The sequence below is a fragment of the Eufriesea mexicana genome, unplaced genomic scaffold (assembly GCF_001483705.2).
Source record: "Eufriesea mexicana isolate 0111107269 unplaced genomic scaffold, ASM148370v2 scaffold2645, whole genome shotgun sequence".
Lineage (NCBI taxonomy): Eukaryota > Metazoa > Arthropoda > Insecta > Hymenoptera > Apidae > Eufriesea > Eufriesea mexicana.
Window position 1 is genome coordinate 1,177,448 of NW_016910703.1, and position 26,346 is coordinate 1,203,793.

The following is a 26,346-nucleotide window of genomic DNA, read 5'->3' on the forward strand; positions in this document are numbered from 1 at the left end:
GAACTGCGAAGACGTTTAAATTTTTGCAGGTTTTATTGATTTTTGTCGATAAAGTAATTATTAAATCTTAAATTCATATATCTGTAACCTAAAATTCACTTTGAATTACATTATTCCTTATGTTTTAATTAAAATTCTCATGTATTTTTAATTAATTTACGCGTATTATGCAGTACTTTTATTATACTCCGACAACGAATATTATTAATTATCAAATATTATAGATGAGTGGATAGAAAGGGGACGCATAGTATGCAATGCATGAGGGTGCGGTTATGATTGGTGACGTATTATTACAATTATTATCTCCTTTACGTTATTTATTTATTTCCTTGTGCATTCATTTATTTATTGATCAATTCATTTCCTCGTTCATTTATTTATTGACTTATTTATTCGTTTATTTATTGAAACAATTCCACTTTTGAAGTGAATAAGAAGAAAATCATATAAGAGAAAGGTACGAAGCATAGAAATTTTAATAAAATCTGCATTAAAATATATTATAATTTATCTGTAATAATAATAATCTATCGATTAAATTTTACTCTCGCATTAATTTGGAAATTCGAAAATTTTTACTCTAAATATTTCGTAACGAAACAAACATGATAGATCACCTTCATAATAACCGGCACCAATATTCCATTCTAAATGTACCACATAAATCAAACAAACTACCCCGTACGATGAACATGAACCAGAGCAAACAGGGAATTATTAATCGAAGCCTACGACATATATCCCGATTTTGTATTATTCAAATATTCCGATACCTGTATCTGATTCGCGAGATACCGTTAAGCAAACGCGTGTATGAAGAGAAACAGGATTTTATATTTCTCGTGTTATGTCTATAAACTCTCGTTGCATCGGGGATCTCGGATGCGTTTATTTGACCGAACGTTTCCATCCATCCGTGGTAGTAGCTTAAAGAAATAAGGACCAGGGAATTTATGATAATTCTGATGCTTCTTCTTGGTCGCTTCTTCGAATGGTCCATGAATTTCAAGCATATGCGGCAAGAATACGAACGTTACCGTGGAAAATATTCCATGGTACATACGCTCGGAATACTCATGCTAGCGAGTGTTTCCCGTCTACGTGGATCGGCATTTTTATCCAGGATTCTGACCATTCTGTTCACAATTACAAGAAACTGATTTTATTAAATTCCCACTACTTCCTACGTGTAACGTATTCGACGCGGGAAACGAAATTACCCGCGATTCCTATTCGTCAGGAAGTTGCTGCCGATGCAAGGAGTGCTGTTAAATTACGCGAATACTGGAATTTCGAACTGAGCGAACAGTGTGTATGGAAATACATGTCGGGTAATTGAACGATTTTGACGTAGCTTAACTGGCTTGCTATTGGTCGAGAATTGTGTAATAATGGTATGTTTGTAGGAATAGAGAATTTTAGAAGTTAAATAGTGGAATACATAGCCAAGGAATATATCATGGTAGAAAATTTTCAAGATCTTTCGACACGTAATTTACATTATGTTCGGAAATATTATTAGCACATTTTTACTTCATAATGCTGTAATTATTGAGAGTATCATTTCCATTTTCGTCTTGAAAAAGTTATCGTCTATCATTATATTCAGCACGATCGATTATGTGATTGGTGGATGGAAGAACGAAAGGAAAGAAATAAGAAGAGATATTTAAAAATTACCCTTAATATCTATCGTAACTACCTAGTGTAATTCAATTCATTAACAGAGTGATTGATAAAAATATTTTTATGGTGCTCGTAAATAGGATTTCCAAATATTTACCAATTCACAAAAATCTTGATGAAAGTAATATAGTCAACGATTGTGTGATAGTGAATAATATGATCTTTGGAACGAAAGTATTATGAAGTAGTTGAACGATTTCTGGAATCAGCAAGTATGTTTCAAGAGAATGGCGGTGCAACGAGAAACTATTCCTTGCGTGCACGAACTTTAATCGATTCTCATAGTTCGGGTTCCGAACTTCTCGTACTTCTTCGAACGATTTTCAAGAAAACGAAGGGAATAATTAAGTGGATCCACAGAATACATTTAAACATTCCATTTTACAACGTAAACGTTTACCTTCAGCCTACGTACTTGTTATATCGCTCCTGACATTCATTGTTACTTTCAAATAGCACGTTTGCCACAGTGTTACAACTTGAATTACTGCTTTTCGCAGTAACGATGGTTGGTTGTTATTCCGAACAAGGAAAGGCCGTTTCTTTTATGTACAAACTTATTGAACGTCGCATAAAACGTTTTTAATTAAAAGAGTTGGAAGTTCTCGTGATTCTTTCGCACAATAAACAACGGATCAAAATGAATGAAGAAATAGCTTTATTTACATTAGGTAAAATTAACATTGGACTATCAAACGTAACGAGCTGCTCGTGATTATTCTATTTAGCATTGTGATGAATTTCATTTCGTAAAAAACTTTTTGCAACTTTCTATAATTTTTTATCAAAATTAAATCATCTAAATTTACAAATAGATTTCGAGGAAATTAAATTTTCTTCGAGTGAAGTTCCACGTGCAAATCTCTCTTTGCTATTTTCCTTGTCTATTCGAAAACACAATGCAGCGTGCTTCAGTTGAAAAAATCAGCACAACGATTTTCCCTTCAAATAACACTTCCGTTCCCTCCTTTTGGGCACAATAATACCATAGTCTCTTTATATTCAGTCAACCGTGCAATCACTCGTTTCTATTTGATTCGTTGACAGGGTTCACGCGAGGTGGAAGGCTTAAAAACCAATTTTCGAGCTATTTCGTTGGTTGGTCGTTACGTTTAACCGGTCGATAAATACGTTACGACGTTTCGACTAGGGAATTAAAAAAAGAGGGAGCGAAGAGAAGAGGAAGAACAAAAAAGCGGGTAAAATTAGTTAATGCAATTCGAAGTCGCGCCGCATCGTACAGGCACGACACGCAATTACAAGTTCACACTCGCGAACGAGACAAAAACGAATTCAGTCAACAGTTTCGTAATGAATTAACTGCATCCGCGTAATTGGTGACAGAGAGTTGTTTCATCGGGAGAGAAACATTTTGTCCTTTGCTCTGTGTTTTTCGTGTTTCATCCAGGCGTCAATAACAAATGTGACGCTGCAATTAAACGCACGCCATGATTATAGTTCGACATCTTCCCCGTAATGAACGTGTCGGCTGTAGTGCTGCCGTGGTTTCAATTCCTCGACACCGCGCTGCGATTTTTCGTTTTTAAACTGATTTATCACACCTTCGAGAGGGCGGATTGTTTTTGAAAAATGTGTGATTTAGTGTTATCGACAGCTTCGTTGTTGTTTGCCTCGTTTTTCTGGTGCAGATTTTCAGCAGTATCGCATGGGGTGTTGTTGTGCAAAGAAGATAAATAGGTGAATGAGGAATTTAGTTTTGATATAGGTCTTTGGTGATAATTGTTTATTATATCATTGTATATCATCGGTGTTAGAATGAACCCTTTGCACTCGAGAGGCGCCCTTCAATCGCCATTTGATAAAATTTCGAAGCCCGATATTAATTAATATATCAAATTTAAAATAATGTAACTGTGTGCGAGGTATCAAAATCAAATAATTCTACGTGGCAATTATTGTACGATTTCTTATTTACTGCTCAAAAAATATCATCAGCTTTATAGCAGAAAATGACACTGTATCTTTGGAAAAAAGGAAGGAATGAATTGATAGAATGAATTTCTTCAATGGAATAACAATTCTTGTTATTGCAATAATATCGTAGTCTTAACAAAATGCAAACAATTGTGTTATTACCAGAAAATTGCAGCGAAGAAAAACTTATTGTATGTTCAAGTACTTTTGTTTATGAATTTATCATATACCATTCCTTCATTGATATACGTGATATTACCTCTTTATCTTATTAAGAATTTGAATATAAGTATTTCAAAAGATAAAGAATACACAAAACCTCACAAATGATTACTTTGTCTATTAATTCTTGACAGTAAGTAAATACACAGCTATCTGGAACCCTGTTTGTTTCTGAAGAAACAAATTTCGGACTGATTAGAGGTTTTTATTTTAATCTGCGTTTGGTAACTGTAATTAGTATAACGAGGTCATTTCGATTTAGTATAATGATACGAATAAAGTATAATGGTACAGCGATAAGGAAAATATCGAATTTTTAAGATGCCGATATGTGAATATGCAATTTTCTGGTCACGCGATTTTATTAATTATGGAATCGTATGAGAATGGAGAATAGTAGTTGGATTATAAAATATTTTAATCGAACAGTTTCTTTACACGTATGAAGCACTTTCTCTGTCGAAGCTATCTTTCGTGCGACTTACAAAATTAAACTCTGTTCTAGTTTCTTCATTATCTCATAAAGGAAAATTAATATAATAAGATGGTCTTTGAAAATTTTTTCCGTAATTGAAGATAATTAATTCACTAACATCTGCTTAAACATTTTCTAATTAGTAACAGCCGCGTGTAATTTAATTAGTTACTTCTGCGAAAGAAATTGTTATGGTTTCCTACAACACGAAATACAAAGCTGCGTGGTGAAAATTGGAATATAGTATAGAATAAATTTATTTCATCTACAAAGAATATTTTGTTAAAATATTTAGTTTCGGTTGCATTCTATATTACCTTTCCTTCTTAGTTTTACTTTATTTTTCCTTGTATTTTACTTTCAAAGTATTGCAGCACTCTATAAAATGTGTTATTCAGGAAATTAATTTGTTTTGTCGGAATTTTGTCAGATCTAGTTTCAATTCTTTATAATTTACTGTTAGTCACTGAATACTACAATTTTTGCTTCAATTTCAAGCAATAGATTAGGTACTGCCTATAAATACACTTTCTTTTCGTTATAGATTCAATATAATCATCTATTATATCTTATCCCAATGCGTTTAATATATTTAATTACATAACTTTTAGCAAAATATTTTTCATCAAGTAACAAGCAAATCGCGTGAGTGTTGATTTTATATGTATGAATGGGAATGAGGTAGAATAAGTGAAAGTCATTTGGGATGATATGAATATAATATGTGCGAGTGGAGTCTAGTATGAATGTGGTTAAAAAATGTTTAGAAGAATGGACTAGAATAAAACAGTTACGTGAGTATCGAGTATAGAGTAAACATGTGTTAATAAAAGTGAGAGAGAGAAGAATTTTCAAGATAAAGTTAATATTTGTGTTTAAAATAGTTTATTGAGAATTGTTGTCAATATTTAAATATTTTTGTCTAAATATATTAATTTGTTAACTGTTAAGAAACGTAGAAGATATTGGTATTCATTTCTATTCACAAATCATTATGTAGGTACAACCTAGTACACACAATTGAATCATAACTACTGTCAATGTAATGACCCTCGCGAACCTCGATAATACCCATAAATTAACAGGTCTATATTACCAGGGACGTCGCCTAACGCGACAAAAATAGTGGTTCTTGGAGCACCCTTCCGCAATCCACGTCTTTCACCATTACACTCAGTCAGTATAAATTAAACAGTTGTTGACCAACGTACACGAACGCACAACACGAGAGCAATTTTGAAATCGGGCAGCGATAAGCGAGCAACAAGATTGATGATCGAATGATACGCGATGCCTGTCGAAATCCCTGCGAACCGTGGCCCATTCAAATCCGCGGGATTCATGGGTCGTTTGCATCGAGCAATATTCCGTGGGCCACGGACGAATTCGTCCATATAAAACACTTTCGGCGACACAAATTAGCTGCAACGCGCAACCCCATCCCTCACTGACCACCCCGCCGGCTATGCGATAATGTCCCGATGTGCACGCGAAATTCGGTTGCGTTACGAAACGAAACGAGCTTGTATAAATCGTTGCGTGTTCCGTTGACACGCGTGTGAATATATGTAAGTACGTGTGTGCGTGAACGGTGTTTCGAAGGAACGAGGACTGAGTGTCGTCGTCCAAAAATGGAGAATAATTAGCTATGCGATTGAGGAATTTAAAAATTGTATGAAACGAATGATCTTTAAATATAAGTATAATTTCTTCGTGTTTAAAATTTGATTTACTTTGTTATGGTACTTAAGTGTTTATTTTTGCCACTATTTTGTGATGAAATGAAGATGCTGGTGATGGTGTAGTGTTTGGAAACATTGTTCTGTTGAATTTTTATGTTGCATTGAAGTATAGCCAATGAGAATGAAGAAGTACAACACGTGAAAAGGTAATAAATTAGATGTGCAATATATTTAATAGCGTGAAAATGCTCTTTATGTGGAAAAGATTGCAATTTTTGTGGATATTTTGCTTCGTACTAATTTTAGTTATGCAGCACGTTCCATGGATCGTTTGGCAGAATTTTTCAAGTACTTGCGGTAATCTGACAGAAAAATGTTTTGACCAGATGTTACTGTATTTTCTGTGACTCGTAAAATTTCGGAAAGAAAATTTAAAAAGGAAGGTTTTTGCCAAAATTTTTAAATTTTGATTAATATCGTATCGAATGTATTAGTAGATGAAATGTTAAATATTAGTTAATGAATTTTCCAAACCACGTTACACAAATATTTTTCCTTTCATCTATCACAGCATGATGGCTCATATCTTCTCATGTACTACTATATACCATAGTTAACAAAATTGCAACTTGCGAAGGATTTTAGAAGTCTGTCGACGTACAGCGCCACAGTTACTACTAAGTAGTACAACCATATAAATAGTTCGACTACAGTAACTTGAATACGTATTTGCTTCCAATACTTTTGTAATTGCATTGAATCGCTATTGAAATAAATCTAATTTGCAATGACATTTTAATTGTTATTCCAAAATTTGAATTTTTTCGTTATAATATGTTATATCATATTGTATTTATATTCGTACTATCCTTCAGCATCGTGTGAACACTCTCTGTTGAAAACTTACTTATGGTAATCTGCCCAAGTCCCTTAGCGGCAAAGATTAGGATTTGGGTAGATTAGGTTCTAATTAGACACGTTAAGTATATTAGACTAAACTAGGTTCTACGGTCGTTAAAGCTAGATTGCATAGTTGTACACAATATATTTAGATTGGTGAATTTAGATCCAATCCAGGAGACGCCGAAAGAGATAAAACCTATTTAATATGTTAATCTTTTATGACTTAAATTTTTGGAATTTTCTACAAAAAGAGATTATAATTAATTACACTTGCTTTATTTTAACACAAAGCCTAGGAATATATTATTATAATGTAAACATAGGAATAAATATTATAATATAATATTTAGTGGATATTAAATATTAAGGAAATATTAATGTTTATTAAATAAATATTAAACTAATACAATACCATAATACAGTGATAAAAAGTAAAATAAAATTCTACAATTATATATATGTGTGAATGTTAATAAATACAAGTAAATTTATGGAAAAAATTATTAAAATTTTTCTGTGTACTTCAAATACATCATAGCTTGAAATATATAAATTGAATATGATAATTAATTTGTATTGAATCTAATATTTCTATTTATCACGATCTCTCGACAAGAAAGAATAAATTATATACTTATCTACTGCCAAATCGTATCGTATTACAGAAAATTAAATTATCAACAATTTCAAACTTTGTTTTTCATGACATAAACATTATTAGCCATTACTACAAGGAGCGTTGAACAAAGGACATTTCCATTAAATTACTTTCAGCTTTAAAAAATATTTTAATTTTTCTTCTTCAATATTAACTGAAATTTCTTTGTAGTTAAAAGAGTTATTAATAAGCAAACAATGTTGTTATTCTTCGTGAACAACTTGCTACATAAAAGTTTACTCAACGCGTTGCTCCTTTCATAAAACTCCCATTGTAACGAGAACTCGATCGAAACGGGCCGGACTTGCAGCAGCGCGCTAAGTCATCGTAGATGTCGCTCTTGAGTTAAGCACGAGGAGCGCGACTACTCACGTTCGATAAAAATCGCTACCATGGACGCGAGGAATAATATATCCATGGGGCGCGTTCTTTATTAACAGTACCTTGGAACGAGGATAGAAATTTTTCGCGGTAGATTTTTGCACCGGTGCGGATATAAATTTCATATTTTACGATAATATTACGGTGATGTTCTTAAAGTAAACGAATCTTGGCCTGCTACAGTTTTCACGTAGTCATGGAGAAAAATCGTACTCACTCGTCGGATTCGTTGGTACGGCGATGGAACGACCTTTATATCGATTCCTATCTGAACCACGTTCGTCGTAAATATCGAAGATTGAAAAACCGGCTTGCAGCTTAGATCGTAATGCTCTGTTTCATTGCTACGTCGGTGAAAAAATTGATTCCCGGTATTCATTTCCCCCTTTACTGAAAAAAATTTGAATTAATGGAAACGCGTTCAAACGTTTATACATTGCTTTGATTTTCTTCTGCGAAATAAAAAAATTAATCTCTGTTGATTTAGGAGATTGTAAGCCTGAAACGTTATGATGAGGAGTCTTGTAAAGTTCTGGTTTAAACGTACAGTGATTCGTTAACAATACTCGTGATATTCAATAAATTATAGTCATATTCATTTTTATAATGGTTTTGAAGATTGCATTATTTGTTTAATTAACTAAAATATTTAGTATCATTGTAATAGTACCAATGTATCTTTTATTCGGTTAACTTACAGAGATCCCCTTTTCACTCAAAAAATTGGAGAAGATATTTTTAATTACAAGAAATTTCTTTTTTTATCAGTGTTCATATTTTACCTTTTAGATAAGTAAATGATTATATTCCTTACTTATATGTATTTTAAATTTATTAAAAATAACGATTCCTGATTTTACAACTTTTTGCACGCCATATACCCTACCTTTTAAAGTGCAGTTATGTATTTTATGTTTGTTGTACTTATTATCATATTCAGGATAACTTCAAATAATGGAAAAGATTGCACGCATCTATGTTTTCCTTACTGTAAATTTTTTAATTAATTCCAATGTCAAAGGGTTAATCGGTATCTACGGTTTGCTAGGACCGATAGCCTTCGTATCCTCAGATACAGCTATCCTGACCCCAATGTCCTCAATATTCACACATTATCATTATCCAACGCAAACACAAACGCATATCATGTTCTCGTATCGACTCGCCATTCAAACGCAGATTAAGATACCAAAATGCAGGGAAGCCAAACATATTAAACTGAAACAGGTAAAGTTCATCCGTTCGAAGCAATTCGATCCTGTTCCCCTTTCTACTCTCTCGTTCTGTTGCCGAAATTCGGCTGTATTGGAAAATGTGAAATCATGTTTGCAGTTCCTGTACAAAACGGCGGCAGGCCGGTGGTAACTATAGAGCAATCAAGTTAGAACACCGTTCATAGGCGGAAGACGATAACATAACTGAAATTCGATTAGTCGTTCTATCGTTTTGCGAATCACCGGTTTATCACCAGCAAGGTGAGAGGGTAAACGGTTATTTCCCTCGCTTCACTTCGCGGTAATCGGTTCTAGTTTCAGCTGTCGCTCGGCCCTCTAGCCCCGTCTCCTCTATGGCCAGATAAGTGAGAGCCGTGGCGAGGTATAACGGCAATCTTCGTGCGTTGTGGATTCGCTCGATTGTAAAATTAAATGCGATAATAGCCGGTTTAAACTCGCTACTCGTTAGCTGCAGCTCGTTCAAGTGGTGTGTACGTCACGAGATACCAATTAGAGCATGGTAAAACCAGTTGCATCGATGTTTCACCATTTTGTGTCCTGCAATTAATTCCAAGTAATTCTCCTTTCCACGATGACCAGACGTCGCGATAGGGCAGTATCTTGGGAAAATCATGTACGTGATAAGATAACTATATTATACACTCATTTGCCAAATCGATCAACTCCAGTAAGCAAGAAATATAAATTGATTTTAAATATGGAAGGTTAAGCACCGAATTTGAAATGAATTCAGAGAGTTCAAGCCAATTGTAATTTATAGCTAATTTATTTAGATATTTATTTGCGATAAACATCCTTTTTTGACGTCGGAAATTTTTTCTTGGAATATTCTTAATTTATTTAAAAAACCTGGATTTGAGGTTTTTTAAGCATCTGCAGATATATCTTGGTTAACACGATTTTATGTCACGCGATCTGAAAATTGCTGCGGCACTCAATTAAATGAAGACGGTTTTGTCTGAATTATTTGGTCGCCACTGTTATTAACGTTGCTTGACGCCGTGTTTCCATTAATCAGTGTTGAATGTTTTATTCGGTACAATTTCGATGTAACATAATACATCGAAGTAATCTTTTATATGGGAGTTACCTGCACTGGTCTGTATAAATATATAAACCAATAACGTGGAATTAATCTTACAGATTTGATGAAATGCTGAAATGGAAAATATCAATTGAACGGGGGTACTCCAATTAAGACGAGAATCAGAATTTTTGAAACTTCCTTTCAAACGCTATGCTCTATATAACCTAGTATTATTGTGAAATATAAATACGAAAAATTTTCTTTTCTTTAGAATCACTGACAATAAATTACTCTAATCTTATTGTAGCCATGGAAAGATTTTTATTTGCATTATGCCAGCAGTTATTAACGTGTTGATCTCTTACGAATGAGAATTATCATTAGAGACAATCATTGGAAATAACAAACCGAGGGAAATTATTTAAATAAAAAAAAACATTAATATAAATAACGAAAACAATGGAAATACTTATCGTTGTATTTGATCTAACAAATAAAAGTGTTACGTCGCATATATTGAGATATTCGTTCGCAAAGGATTAATATCATATTTGTACAGTATTGTCAGAATTTTCAAAACAACTGTGACATCGCTATCGCTCAAATATTTTCATGGAAAAACTTAACGATCCTGTCACAAATGTTCAATTTACAGTTTCGCTATCACGATGGATCTGCTCGAGTTATTCCCATTATTCTTTCGCTCGGGCAGAGCTTATATCGTTAATATTTTGCAACAATACCACGACCTACTTTATGCCATTATTCGGATTGTCTCGAAAGATTTGTCGATGGCGGTCGAAAATCCAATATACTTAATGGAAAGTCGAATGTATGCGGTTGAACCGCGAAAGGTCTCGTTTATTTCAAATCAAATCGATTCGAGATTCTCCGCAAATGCTCTTCTTTTTCGTTCTAGAAAATCTTCCCCACGGTGACAGAACTGAGATTGTTGCGACACGATTCGTTTAACCCGTTGAGAGACTCCTCGTCTATTAAATTAAATCGACAAAATGGCGCTGCGAACGAGATGAATTCGAACCGTGGCGACCTCTGCTCCCGTTACACAGACATATTCCGTTATGCGCTGGCAAGAAAATCGCTGCACGATTCCGAGTTGAGCTTCGTAATCATCCGAGATAGTCGGTTTGATTTTCTTCTGCGGATAGTCTAAGTATTTCATCTTGAACCTTTTATGGATCAGTCAAGTATAGTTGCGAGAATAATTTGATACGTAGCTGATATTGGAACGATATGTTTCGATCAGAATATTTTGAAAATACGATGAATTATTAGGCTGTAAGTACTATGCAAGGATGAGGAGATGGAGTAAAAGACTTTTAAGTTCAAAGCAGCATAAAATGCATTAAATACCAACCTCTGATGTGTAACTAAATATATTATAGACAAGTAACAATTGTAGTGGTACCGAGAAATGACTGTATATAACTATGCTTTAAATAAAATATTAGGAAAAAGTCACTGTGACCACTTTCATAGTTTTAGTTCCAAAGAAAATAATTCCGTCAGCCATCTTCTCTTCTCTACATACTACGTGGTAGGATTCAAAAGTACAGAAACTGTATTCGTGAAAATTTCACGAAGTCACATATTTAAGAGTCAACATAAATACCATCAAAGTAGGTTCTCTGAGGACTCTAATGGATGCACCGACAGAAACGCTCTTTTCAATTCTTGAAGTAATGCCGGATATCTTCAGCCTTAAAAACGTTTATTTCAATAGACGTAGCCTTTCGAATATTTTCAATCTTATGAAGATGGCAATACTTTGGAATTGCTTTCAAATTTTAAACGGAGGGGAAAATCAAATAGAAACTGAGATTCAATAAGTAAGGAGGTCAAAATATGACTATAATTCTCTTACCTGAATATTTATTATTAAAGCAGACACGTCGAAGGAAATGGTATTTGCATATTAATTACTCAGTCAACTAAATTGATTATATATTATCTGAATATTCATACTTCAATAAGATCCAAGGATCTGAACAGTCCATTTGATTCCTTTCCTTTGTCATAGCTAGCGTCATAGCAATTTAGCAATTAGTTACAAGAGCAAGCAATCTGGTTACTTTTTAAGCAGAACACGTAAGTCAGTTTCGAGTTCCAATCGCATTAATCTTCGTAATCCGTCTGCCATCGTTTAAATAATCGAATTACCGACCTCACGCGCGTGACTTCGAACACTCGAACAATGAATCCATCTTGAATCTTCGCGTCGTTTAACTCACGCGATCCTTCTTAATGGCTCGTAACCCATTTCCACTGTATCTTCCAATTCTGTTTCGAATTCGTTATTCGTCTGGAATAGAGAAAACAATTTCGAGATTCACGTATCTCGGTATAAATTAGCTTCTCCGAATTTTTGCGGTAACCAATTTTTCTGATACCATCGCTAGATACTATTGTGAGGATAAGCTTAATTTTCTTGGACAGCTTGATGTAAACAATAGTAGGAATTGCATTGTACGCGACAATGAAAATGAAAAAACGAAGGGAAACGTTCCTTTACATTTTTTCTCCCTTTTTAGTTCATTCTCTTTCACAAGAAAGATGGTTTATGATGCGAAGAAATAGTGGCGAAGAAAAGCTACCACTTTTCTGCAAATATATTTGCCCTTTTTATCATGTCGGGGGAATAAATTTAAAAATGCGATCTATTATTCTCGAAAACTATTTAATTCCGATTTCTTTTCCAGTACATTTTTTAATTTTAACGAGATGAACTATTATTAAAAATTATTTGGAAGAGCGAATTGCTAGAAGAGAAAGAAGTTTTCCGAGAAAATTATCACGAAGTTAGTATAAGAATATATAGTTTTTAATTCCACGAAATTAGTATAAGAATACATAGTTATTAAATTTTTGATTTCACGAAGCTGTCTTCCTAATTTGTCTCTGATTGTCACTCGTATATCGCTAAACGTACTCCAGGTGCTGGGAAAATAGCTAGATGACGACGTTCGTATCGTTTCAACGAGACATGAACAGCCAACCCGTTGACAATGAGTCGAAGAGATACACCCATGGAATTATTATGTTTCAGCTCTACCCGAAGGCACGCCCATTATCGTATCGGAACGCGAACGTTACGAAGCCGGAGACACTTTGAGGGCAAATTGTAGCTTACCACCCTCGAAGCCACCAGCTCATCTCTCATTCACCCTGAACAACGTAGCGGTAAGTGATACCTATAATCCACGTGTCATTATCGAATCCACAGTTAAGGGAAACCCGTGAAATTAATGGTTTAAGAGCGTTTCTACATAGTCTGCAATGCCTAACGACGTTGATTCAAACATGTATATGTTCGCGTGTTCGTCCTACAATTTTTAGCTGCACGAGGACGTTGTCAAGGATAAAATTATTTCGCAAACGTGGAGTCATTGACTCGATGTACGACGATGTTAAGAGAAAATACAGTTTAGAAATGGATCCGCGTATTTTATTTGGTTGGAAAATAACTATCGTAGAGTATTCTCAATTTCATATTCTTAATCACATTTAAATATTTCGAGCTAAATTGCAAGCAGTCCAGGCAAGATTTAGACAAAGTAAATTGAAAATATATGGTAATAGACGTTTTGCTGAATTTTGATGAATGTTATAAATATTCAATCCGCAACAAATATAAATTTTTAATTCGTCCTTCTTCGAGAAATATTTACAATTTTTATAGGCTTACTTTTCTATATATGAAATTTATACATTTTCTATCATTTCTGTAACTCATGCCAAAATTTATTTCTCCGAGACGAAAATATCGTCCTCCATCGTTCCGAAATTTGAAAATTAGCTACCACAAATTTACTTCCTTCGAATTATTAATACCTCATTCATCGATATTCCAACGGACGCGAAAAATTCCATTAGCGCACATTATGAAAGCTATTTTATATTCGAAATTGTAGCATTAAAGTACCCGGAGAAATCGATACTTCCGTGACACTTCCGACGCATTCTAAAGCGATCTCGAAATTTCACGAAGTGAAAATCTTGTCGCGGCCATCCACCATCCACCGGTAGCCGAAGAAACTTTTTCCTTAAACGCTTTTCCGTGTCATCGAAAATAATTTCCAACGCCAACGATACTTCGTCGTGTATACGTATACACAGCCCTGTATACGTATATACAGGGCTAAAATAATTGCACGATATACGAGTGAAACGCAGAAGTTATCGCAGTATAAAAGTTCGAGGGAGGCCTGGTCTATAAAAGTTAAGGAGGTTAAGCAAAGAAGAGAACTTTTCATCTTCAGAGATCTTTCTAGGCGTACATCCTGCGAGTCTGTGTACATTAGCAGGTATCTTCGCGAGCAAGGATTTGTTTCTTATAATTTTTAAATTCTGTCCCAGTCTGAATGATTACCCGCAGAGAGAAATTTCATCGGCCTCTTCTTCTCTATTCTTCCCGTCTCAGTGTTTCCATTTTTTCTCTCATTTTTGGTCAATGCTTGATCAGAAAGCCTACACGATCAATTAGTTCGGAGCAAGGATTGAATTAAGAGGACAAAGGAAAAACGACGTTGAGCAACTTTTGCCAACCTGGACGCCAGGATGTAACTACTGGCGAACGTATATTACTCGTAATCCCCAAGGATGGCGGCGTAGGATCTCATTATCCGATATGGCTAAATACGTACGCCTAGAAAATGAAACGTTCCTCGTATTCGAATCGTACAGGCAGTCACGACGATATACAGTCGGTTAGAAAAGTACAACGACTGCACGTGGAATTTTATTTTTATAGTTTGTCTCTTAAACGTTCATTTAATGGATAGGAAATTTGCGTCGTGTCGTGTTAGAATAAACTTAGGGTATTGCTATATTGAGTTCCGCATATTTAGCATTAACGTGGAAAATAAGATCGTGGAAAAAGTAGTGATAATGCGAATGATTTTGTGACCGACTGTATCATTTCGACTCAAACAAAATTCTACAAAAGTTTATTTGTTGCGTATGATCATATCTCGTTTCCTTTCTTAATAAATATTTTTATCGATATTAGTACAATATCTTGCTAACTCGTTAACAAATGGTTTGTCGAGTTCCAATAGAGTAACGTTTTCATGGGGAATATTTGTTATAGGAATTACCAATGATTAACTAGTGGTGCCATATTACCAACACTAGTGAACGTCAAAATTTACCTTAACATTTACGTAAATAAAATAATTCACCATACTTTGCAAATTTCCATGATTATATATCAAACACTATAGAAAAATAGGCAAGCAAATATAAAACAAATGTAGCAATGTTACATATTTTTATTTAAAAGAGTATCGTTAAAGTTATTCGATAACTTGAATATTTTAATCGTTCTTAATAGTTGCGAATTATCCTCTCCAATTTTTCTTCTACTTTCATACTCACCATAGACATAAAAAAGTCGACCAATCTTCCGAGTTATAAAACGGTCGTCTATAAATAAAAACGAAAGTTCGGCCAATTTTCTGAGCTATTTCGAGCAAAATAGCAGCGAGGTTTATTGCTCTTGTCAGAATTAAATTAGCAATGGATTTTCTATGCGGATGCAGAAGAGAAACGTGGGCAGGGGCGGATGGTTTTTCTTGAACACGTGCAGCTATGAAAAGAGCCGTTGGTATGTACGGTTATGAAGAAAGTCAACGCACGGTTCTTCGTACGATGAGACAGAGAGAAAATTAGTAATACTCGTGCGCGAGCGCGCGAAGGAGCCTTGGCTTATAAGGTATTGCAAGGCTGGCGAGAAGATTGGTTTTGCTGGTTTCTTACCGATAACGCTGTTTCGCGGAATTCGTCGAATTTGCAGGCAACGCTCCCTGGCTATGCAAGAAATAAGTCATTTCAGAAACAACGATCCCTACGTGGTAGAGCAACACTAAACACACTTGCCGTGAAACAGGTACCTAATTCGTGCGCTGTGCATGTTTGCAGACCCGACGAAACAGCTTGTTCACTTTGCTTCAGACAGTCAATTTTGACGTGTTATTGATGGCTGCTGCTCGTCAAAAGACTTACTTTACTTCTCAAAAAATTCTCCGTATTTTATTCTGGAATACTGCAGTACGATGTTGCATTTCCCATTGATTTTAGTTCGACTATTTTGAAGAAACAATAGCTCTCTGACGTTGCTATTGATATGAAACATTATTCGATAGCGGATTTGAAGTTTTTTAAATTGATGGGTAGAGGCTTTTTTAATACGTATGCCGTCTGTGTTCAACAATGAATTCAATGTAAAGAATGATTAAAGAATAATTTCGATTCTATATAATTAGTCGCACGATTACAATCTTGGGTTAGATTTTACATCTTCACTGCCTTCGTTATTCGACGTTGCGTCGCCACATTCGCTTCATGCTTAAACTTAAGTCAAATTTTTTCATTAATAATATTACGTTATTTAATTATCTAAAGTCTATTCTCACTTACTTTCTCACTATTCTTCATCTGACTCTTAGATCCCAATTCAAAGAATATTTTTATGCTGGAAGAAAAATTAGGTATTTGCTATTCTGAGAAAAGAATTTCAGTGTTGGTGTAAATATCTGTCTTATCCTTATTCTTTTTGTTTTTAATTAATATAATGTAGGATCGGATAATCATCTCTCTGTTGAAATTGGTTTCCTTGTACAACAAGATTGGTTATGGGGTAACGTAAATAGGAAAATTACTATTGAAATGCTTGGAAATTAGATAAAAGTCTTTTAATAAAGAATTAGTTGAAAGTGTCACGTGTTATGTATAATATAAGTAATAATTTTAACTATTTTAACGTTTCTGAATTAAAAATTCTTTTTGTACATTCTGCTGCTTATGATCTGCTCTTCTCTGCTTCTTTAATATATCCTTTCACTAGCTTTTTTTCATTGCCCGTATACTCGCCATTGAACTAAAAATTACCACCTTTTCATTTCGAGTACACAGACATACCAATATGATTATTATTAATTGATTCACCCATCAACAACATCAGGTCAGTGATAATAGTTAATGATAAATCTGTCCAAAGATGTACTCTCTCTTATCTAATTTCAAATCAAAGACGTCGTTAACAACCCTCAATTATCCTTTCCTATACGTCTATTCTTCCTCTATACAGTGATCAATCGATTATTATTAATTGATTCATCCATCGTCCACATCAGATCAGAGATAATAGTCAATGATAAATCTGTCCAAAGATGTACTCTCCCTTATCTAATTTCAAATCAAAGACGTCGTTAACAACCCACGATCATCCTTCTTTATTCGTCTACTCCTCCTCCTCTATATAGTGACTACTCGAATATTAGGTTTAAGGAGAGAAAAATCTATCGATGGCCTGGATTGCTCAATTGATAAAGCAGTGCACAATAAATGAAAGATCTGGTTTCGAGTTCCCGGACCAGCAATCCGATTGGCCTATTTTTTTCCTTACAGTGGAAACCGTTGAATGCCACTCGAGGAACATATATGACATTAATCGCAGACAACCGGATCGTAGATTCGTATACTTTTCAGTTCACGTATCGCTATATAAGGTCCGAGTCTTTAAATCGATGAAAATGACATTTAGTGTTTCCGTGTAGCTTTCATCGGAGTTTAATGGCGCACAGGTATATCACCTGTGCCCTAAAACACCGTTTCAAAAAGTCACAGCTCGCACAAGCTGCAGCCTTAGACGGTATTAACTATCAAAGACTAAAGTTTAAGTTAATTGCAACAGAAAGCGGATCCCAGGGGTATGTGATAAAGTACAAGATCCTCTTTGGATTGTGTACTCCGGAGGATCGTGTAGGCTCAACTTTTGAAGAGTTTTAAAGTAGCATTACATCAGCCTTTGCTAAGGAGAATACTTGGGATACGTAACGTGTTCTTCGACACCGTGTAAACGAGAGATGGTTGAATTATAGTTACTTATTTTTATTTGCTTTTGGAAATTAAATTTCGCGCGGATACAGAATGAAGGAGAAGGTGATCATACTTAAAAATTGTTTAGGAATTTTAGTATGATACATCAGAGTAGCCATTGCTGAATACTATTTAGAAATTTAATTCCGATAAATTGAAGCAGTTGTTATACAAAAATATTTAGAAATTTAATTCTATTATAATTGTTACTACTAAAAGTTATTTAAGAACGTATTTCTATAAGATTACTGGAAATTAGTTTTATATACAATTTGTAATTACTTAGGAATGAAACTATCTTATTGAAATATTAATGATTTTTCAAATATCTGTTATGCAGCTGCATGCAACTATGAATTAACATAAACTGCAATACCTTGTACGAAAAGAAAAGAAGGTACTAATTTAATAAATCATCTGAGAAAGGAATTTTAAAACACTCTCGTAACATGTATTCTACTATGCAATGTGAAAACATAATCTCATGGAGAGAAAAATATTTTCCGATTTAACTAATTTTTCTCGAGTTAATAACTGAGAGGCATAGTACAAACGATTTCTTTTCACAGTAACTTTTTTCGTGATAGGGCATACATCTATTCAAAGTTGTTAACGATTACTCTATCTATCTCTGCCATAAGTAATCTCTGGTTTTCCGTATTATATCATAGCAAACGAAAAATTTCATATTTTACTTAAACGCTTATAAAACGCAGAACAGTGTTTACTTGTACTTTAAAGCGAAATTATGATTAGCCGTGGGAAAGCAACTTTTAATGACGAAACTTCTCCAGATTCAACAAAATACTACTTTCAGTTATACTTCCGGTTTTCTGAATCCTACAATTGGTAATGAGGCTTGAAGCACACAAATTGTTAACAGTTTGTTTGTTGGCGATGTCGATAACAGGAACATTTTAACAACGCAATGGAGTGATTTGAAAATAATCTATTTCCTCATTTCGTAGTATTAAAAATTCTTTTTAGAAGGATCATAAAATCGGGGAAAACGAGATTAAATTAAATGCTTCAATTTTACTGTTCGTTATTAATTGCTTACATTTGTACTTCGTGTTTGTAATGCTCATTAATTTCCTGTTACAGGAGTAAAATTTATCCAAGGGAAAAGTGTACGGTTAACAAAATTAATACTAATTATGAAATTCGTGTTATCGTAATTAATTAATTGGTTATAATTGGTTGCTTTTTGAATTATTAAGGATTTATCACTTGTATATGTAATAAATATACGTAAATGTATAAATATATTTTTGCATAAAATGCAGAAATTTAGGTCATGTAAATTAATGATCAAACCACTTGATGGATGTGAAACGGTAAAAGAAGATAGAAATTTTTTACTAATAACTGGTGAGCTTGCTGTAATATTATATTGAATAAATAAATTTCTTATAGTCCAAAATTTTTAACGAAATAATAATTCTTAAATAAGTTCAATATCTTTTTCCACAATTTCCTAATAATTTTCCATGCTTAATTAAATTTTGACAAACATTCCTTTGTAGATTTCATAACTGTCGAAACTATCAATATTTATGTATAAATATCAGAAATTACAAACTTTTGCCAAAGAAAATATCTCTCAAACCCAAATAAATACATACATACGTATGTACATAAACAAATAAATAGTAATTTAACAATGAATAAATTGCTAATAGATTAAGTATTAGATAATATCCAAGGATGTCTTAATTCATAGTTTAAGAAACACTGAACTGAACATTACCCTAACTCGGCCAATAAAATGGAATCGATAGAACTACAAAAATCTTATTTCCTTCCTAGAGGTTCGCAATATTATTAATTTTATTTTCTATGTAATCAAATAAATCGATCAGAGCATATCATCTTCGGCGAATAAGAAATAAAACGACTTCCCGTTTCTGGTCGGTACACGATATTTATAGGTTAGTAAACGTTGCACGTGAACGATTGAGTGGAACCGCGCGAAATGACAGCTATTGCAGGGCTAATAGCGCTCTTATCGTCCTGGCCGCGTGTAAACTGACGAAACGACGCGTTCCCCTGCTGCGGTGGTAAACGAGCATTTTTAGAGAATCATAAAAGAACGCGATGCCGAAGGAGATTCGAGGAAACGCGACAGGTCAAGGAGCATAGGAAACCGCTATAACGTTCTTTCATATCGACGCGTTACGAGAGGCCATCCCTGTATGTTTATCAGAAATGAGAGATGCCATAAGGCAAATACGGCTTTGGTCTCGTCATCAAACATCGTCCATGGCCAACGAACACCCGCGATTTTTATTTTCACTCTCTTCGCCTGTGTACAGCGGCCCTGATAGACGTATAATCGATAGCTCTCTCGTGCGTCATATTCCGGGGTTACCTGGTTTTTTTTTTAAATATTTCACCTGAAATTAAGCATAAATACGAACTTGAAGCTTCCTCTAAGAGATGAAGCTCAGGGGCTTGGTATGTAGCCTCTCTGTAACGTCATGGAGCTTATTGGACTTGGAAGTTATTGTACTTGTATTATATGTTCATGTGTGTGTGTGTTTCATTATCATTGTATTTAAACATTTTCTTTTCAACACATAGGGGAAATCTTGACAAACAAAACACCTTAAAAGTCTGTTACTTATCGCTGCATAAACAAATTTTAAGTCACTCGAAGTTAAGTCACTTTAAGATCATTTGTAGTTGTTTCAAGGTCGCTTTAAGATCGTTTCAAGATTATAGAATTGTTGGTGAATCAGTTTGTTTTGGAATCAATTACACAATGTGATTGAATGACAAACATAATGTTATTTCAAACAGTAATTTTCAATTGAAACCCTATGAAAGAATAACTTCCAAATAAATAATTTTTTCTATCAATATATCCTTTAATATAATATTCGTTGTAATATATTAATCTAATAACATAATGTAATTAATGTGTTTATATAGTAAATACAGAATATGAATATATATGTAAATCAACAATGCATTACAATCCAAATATAAGAATAAACGTAATAAATATGTAACATGCGTAATGTACTGCTATAATTTTAAATTAGTATAATATTATAGTATTTATAATAATATAATTCTTGGACATTAGATTGAAGTAGAGAACTGCAGTAAATAGCAAATTTCTACTACGTAGACATAGACAAGCAGGAAAGCCAAAGGAGCTGTAGAACAAACACTCAAACTTAAGTAGCCTGATGGAAATTTTCCTTTCAAAAATTTTCCCTGGAAAAATCTATATACCAGTTTCCTTTACCTGCTAAAATTTCCATTCCAAGCTCTCCAAACACTATCCTTTTTCAACACTTCTTGTTACAATCTATTTTCAGTGGAAACGTTTTGTAACCTTTCAATGTACTTCAGTTGATAGCATGTACTCAGTAGGCATATTTTGAAAATGTGGCTAATTTTATGCAAAATCACTTAATCATCAATATGCTCGAAAATCCAGTTCAGTAACAGATCACATTTTGTTACAATTGATAGTTACGAAATTATTTTTAAAGGTGTGTCATAGGATATTATCTTTCAATTTTTCCAAATATATTGCTCCATTTGTTCGTAAAGAATCCATAGTTTAATGAATCACTTTAAAGAATGTTTTCCCTGTATCATGACCCAGTAAGTCGCGTAATAACCCAATTAACTTTAAACCTCGTCCCCTGGACGGACTCCATTATCGTAATAGTCTTATTTTCTCTAATGATCTCGAATTTCCTTCCGTCAAAAGAAAATTGCCTATCAACTCTACCTTGTTTCATTTGAAAAACCTTCAACTTTCGTTCATTTTCAGAACCCGCATAAAACCAAAAGCAAAGATATCAAAGAACCTTGTTACATTTAATAACGATTTTGATGCGCTACAGCATAATATTTTCTTCTCTTCTTAGCAACTCCTTTATTTATTCAAAGGGTACGAGATTTCGCTTATCGATCCACGGTATACTTCCGTGCACTCGACGTTTCACTTCCGGTGTTTTCGACGTTCAATGTCATCGAGATAATAGTTTCTACTATCGTTCATTGAGATCTGCTTCCTGCGATCTTCGTTTCACAGTGATATATGTTCTCCTCGATGATACGTATACGCGGACCGTCTTATTCCAGTAAGATTTATTTCCACTATGATATTCATAGCTGTCTGTGACGCTGTCGAATATCAAAACGGCAAATCGTCGCGATTCGCGGGCTTTTTCTATGCATTTTTTTTCAAGCAGATTACTCGTGGTGCTTTATTGACCACAGCATCACGACTAACAGTTGCGAATATTTTCCACGACATGCTGTGCAATATATATGCAAAAGTTTTATCATTCTGGTGTAAACCGTATTAGAACGCTTCGACAATCACTGACACAAATATACTACTCATTCAAAATACGCATTTATACGAAGAATAAATTTCAATGATAAACGATAAAATATTGTTGTGAAAAATAGTAAATTAGAGTATTTAAAAGTCAATTTATATTGTAGAGTCACACAGTCTCTACTATGCTGGAGAGTACTTCGGCTCTAAATTTTCGCAGACTAAGGACTGGATCTGACTTAATCTCAACTCTAACTAACTATTAAAGACTGCAACTAACAACTATCGACTCTACAAAAATTCGTAACGAACAACTCCCAATAACTAAACTCTATCTTCCAGAACGGGCCCTTTTAAGCCCGTCTGGAAAGCATGGGCCTCCCCCGAAGGAGGGGAAAGCACCCTCTACGCCAAGCTCAGTGGTAGAGGAGACTCCTCCTTCTGGGTTAAGTTCTCCGAAGGGTCACCCTCGCGGGGAAAGCCAGGGATGCGCGACGCCACCTCACATGGCCTGGCCCGACCTCCTATGACCCATGTAGCAACCAGAACCTAACGGATAGTCTAAACCTACAGGAACTTTCAGGTACTCATCCCTAGAGGAACACTTCGATCATCATACCCTAATAATGCCTAAAAATATCCTACAATATTATGTATTTTTATAGAAATATTTGTACAATTGTTTCTAACTGAAGATTGATATTTAAATGACAGAGTGCAGAAAAATCGTATAGAAAAATTGTATTTTTATCGAAATTTACACACCAATGTGTAGTTAGATATATCAAGTGCAATGGTACTATCATCAACAAGTCACTTAAAGAGGCTAACAGAGATCTAATAGCTCAACCGAGGAGGAAAAAGTTGTACAGAAAGTGGAATGAAATCCGAAGTTAAGTGGACTTCAGCTGCCAGCATTTACTGCAAAGTACTTCAATAGGAAAGTACATGCGGAAACGTGTCGAAAGATTTTAAAGAATCATTGTTCAACTGCCGAGTAGCACGAAATGTGCTTATAAGTAAAGCACATCTCATCGAGCACTTGGATTTCACCATCAATCATGTCAAAAGGGATGTCAGCCCGGGATAAAGTAATTTCGAAACTAAAATGATATATAAAACCTTACAAATGATAATGGAACCAGTAACCATATTATCTTTAACGATAGCACAATAAGAACGACCAAAATCTGAGATCTCTAACTATAAATGACTATATGCATACTCAAAGACCATCGTCAGTAAACCTTTACGTAAAATCACCTGAACGAATCTAGATAAATCTATGAATAGTCGTAGCCAAATTACGCTTGTCACTCGACGATGACTGCACAGCCTCGTAATGGCGAGATGAATTCGAGCATCGTTAAATACAGGGCAGAGAAATGGCTTTTGTAGCTTGACTCTGGCTTGGATACGTTGCATGAAGTTGCCCCGTGCCGTTCGTACAATTTAATTGGCTTAAAAACTAAGGTAACTTTTACCAATCAAATGCACACCCCGCGGGAAGAAAGATCGGGGTCGCAGCTGCACAAGAGGCGGCGCGGAGGGGTTGGAAACTTTATTGGATCGTAAGTTGCCACCTAAAGGTACCCGGCGCGACCGATGTCCGTGCACTCACCACTTCCCAGGCCAAGTATTTTCTTTCGCTTGTTCGTAGGTGAAACTCCTTTGTTGTTCTTGCTGCGCTCGCGAATCGCGTTATGAAGCACAAAAGCGGCGACCGCAAGGAACTCACGGAGAAATGACCAAGCAGGTTTTTCTAATAAGGCAAACGTGGAAAGGGATCTTTCATCCGGAAATTGAAGAAATTATTAAACTCATGAGTTCAGTCCACGCGAACGCTGTTTCTTAGTAATGGAAACACGTGGCTTTCTCGTGCTGCTCATGTAAAAAAGGGAATGGGGTGAAATTATTCGATTAAAGGCTACACGAAGAAATGAACTGAAGAAATGTTGAAGTTGGAATTTGTTGTGCTTCCTTCTCTTATAATTATAAATGTAGTAATTGGCTAATTATTTTGCTATTTATTTCCCTTCTTTCTTGTAATTTGTACTCGTTGCAAATTTTATTATTATTAATTGTTTGGTAATAATTTTGATGTCATATGTATCTTCTATTTTTTGGGTTTTTTGAAGTGTGTGAAGTTCTCTTTCCTCCATACTTACTTTAATTACTATCATTTTAATCATTGACAAATTTTAATAAAGCGGTAGACTCCATATCTAGCTATTTTATGTGACAAAAAATATTATTCTTGATGTTTTAATTTAAGAAATGAGGAATAAATTATATGCGCATATATAATTACGTAAATTATATATGAATTAGTAGAACATTATTTTCGTCACAGGACCATTTTTTCAAGCCAACATAGATCAGCTATATTTTAATTCCTTGACTACATACAAAGTTCCATCGAAATACGCCCGTAACGCGTAGTACAATTCCCTCGAATGCCTATTCTAATTGAATTTCAAATAGGACCTAACCTCGCTCATCCTTTCAGAACTCACATTCTACGTGACCGATCCGGGCTCATGAATAGATCTCTACACACACAAAAGTGACGTCAAAGCGAGCAATTACATTGGGCAGACAAAACACAGTAGGTTTCGTTTTCTGGTTCCCTGAATTTTCGATATCCCGCTATTTAACCACGGCCGTGTCCGCAGGGCCGAAACGCTGTACATACCTTTCTACGTTTAATCCAGTTTTTACGGAAAATATTTAATTTCTCGTGCAAATCAACCTTTTACATTTGACAGAAGCTGGTTATGCCTGATAAAGGTCGATAATGCAAAAATATATTTGTTTAAATATTTTATTTTTGTTAAATATATTAAGTTCTGCGACGAATATAATTTTCTGCAAATATTTGTTGTTAATTCTTACGTACTTAAACATGTACATAGATACATGTATATTTTATACTTTTTTATGTACATTTGTCATTGTATCATTGTAGAAACTTTAGTTGTTAACTGTATCTGAGATTGGAGCGCAATTTAATTGTATTAAAGTAATTCTTAAATATACAACTTAACGTGATTACTATTTAATAACATAAAACGAATCTACGAAATGTATTAGAATAACTGGTGCAATAGGCTGATGAAAATACGTATAAAAATGAATCGAAAAGGAAGAACAAATTTTTTTCGGTTAAATCCTCGTTTTCGAGAAAGTCACGTTCCAAATAAGTGCCGTTAACCATCTGTTGACAGCCATATTGGACGCACCCAGTAGGGAGTAAAACGTGTACTCAATGAATTTTCTATCTTGATTCCCTCAAAAACGGGCCGTCAAATAAAAAAATTGTATTTTCAATTTTCCACGTAGTTTTGCTTGTAGAATCACCTCTTGCCTATATTGTCCTGTTTTAAACATCCTGTATGCTTATAAATGCGTATTGTTCCTTTACCCTATATTACAGCTTCTTTCTCGAAATTCAGATGAAGTATGTAAACAGTTTCAGCATACGTTCCTTTCACCTAATTATTTGATTGTCGATGAAAATATTTAACTCTACGTTTCATTAGTTCCCTAGTTTTCTAACTTGTTTTCAGATCACTGTAGTAAATTGTAATTCATTTTAATTGTAATTAATAACCGAATTATATTCGAGTTGCAGATGTTAATTCTTTCACAGTGGAAAAATGAATTCCTCGAGTCTAGTACACATGAGATACGCATTTGTATCATAGAAGAATCTCTTATTTTTTGATATAAACAAGACTGCAGATTGTGATTGAAATCAGTGTTATGCACGATTTAGTTCATAGAAATCTGTGTAGTTTTAAATTATAGTAGCATATTAACGATACCGTGAAAATAACGTGTGTCGCTCATATGTACTAGGCTTAACGAGACGTAGGCAGCCGGCCGAGCACGTTAATGATCCGATTCGGTTTCGTCCAATTGGATGAGC

The 26,346-nt window shown here is 34.4% G+C and overlaps 1 protein-coding gene across 1 annotated transcript in view; it reads left to right on the forward strand.

Annotated features, from left to right (window-relative positions):
• LOC108550246 (uncharacterized) overlaps nucleotides 1-26,346 on the forward strand; it is a 219,052-nt gene that overhangs the window by 123,019 nt on the left and 69,687 nt on the right. The window contains exon 4 of the mRNA XM_017903945.1: nucleotides 13,275-13,408. Coding sequence (XP_017759434.1) covers nucleotides 13,275-13,408 — 134 coding nt within the window. The remainder of the gene's footprint in view (nucleotides 1-13,274; nucleotides 13,409-26,346) is intronic.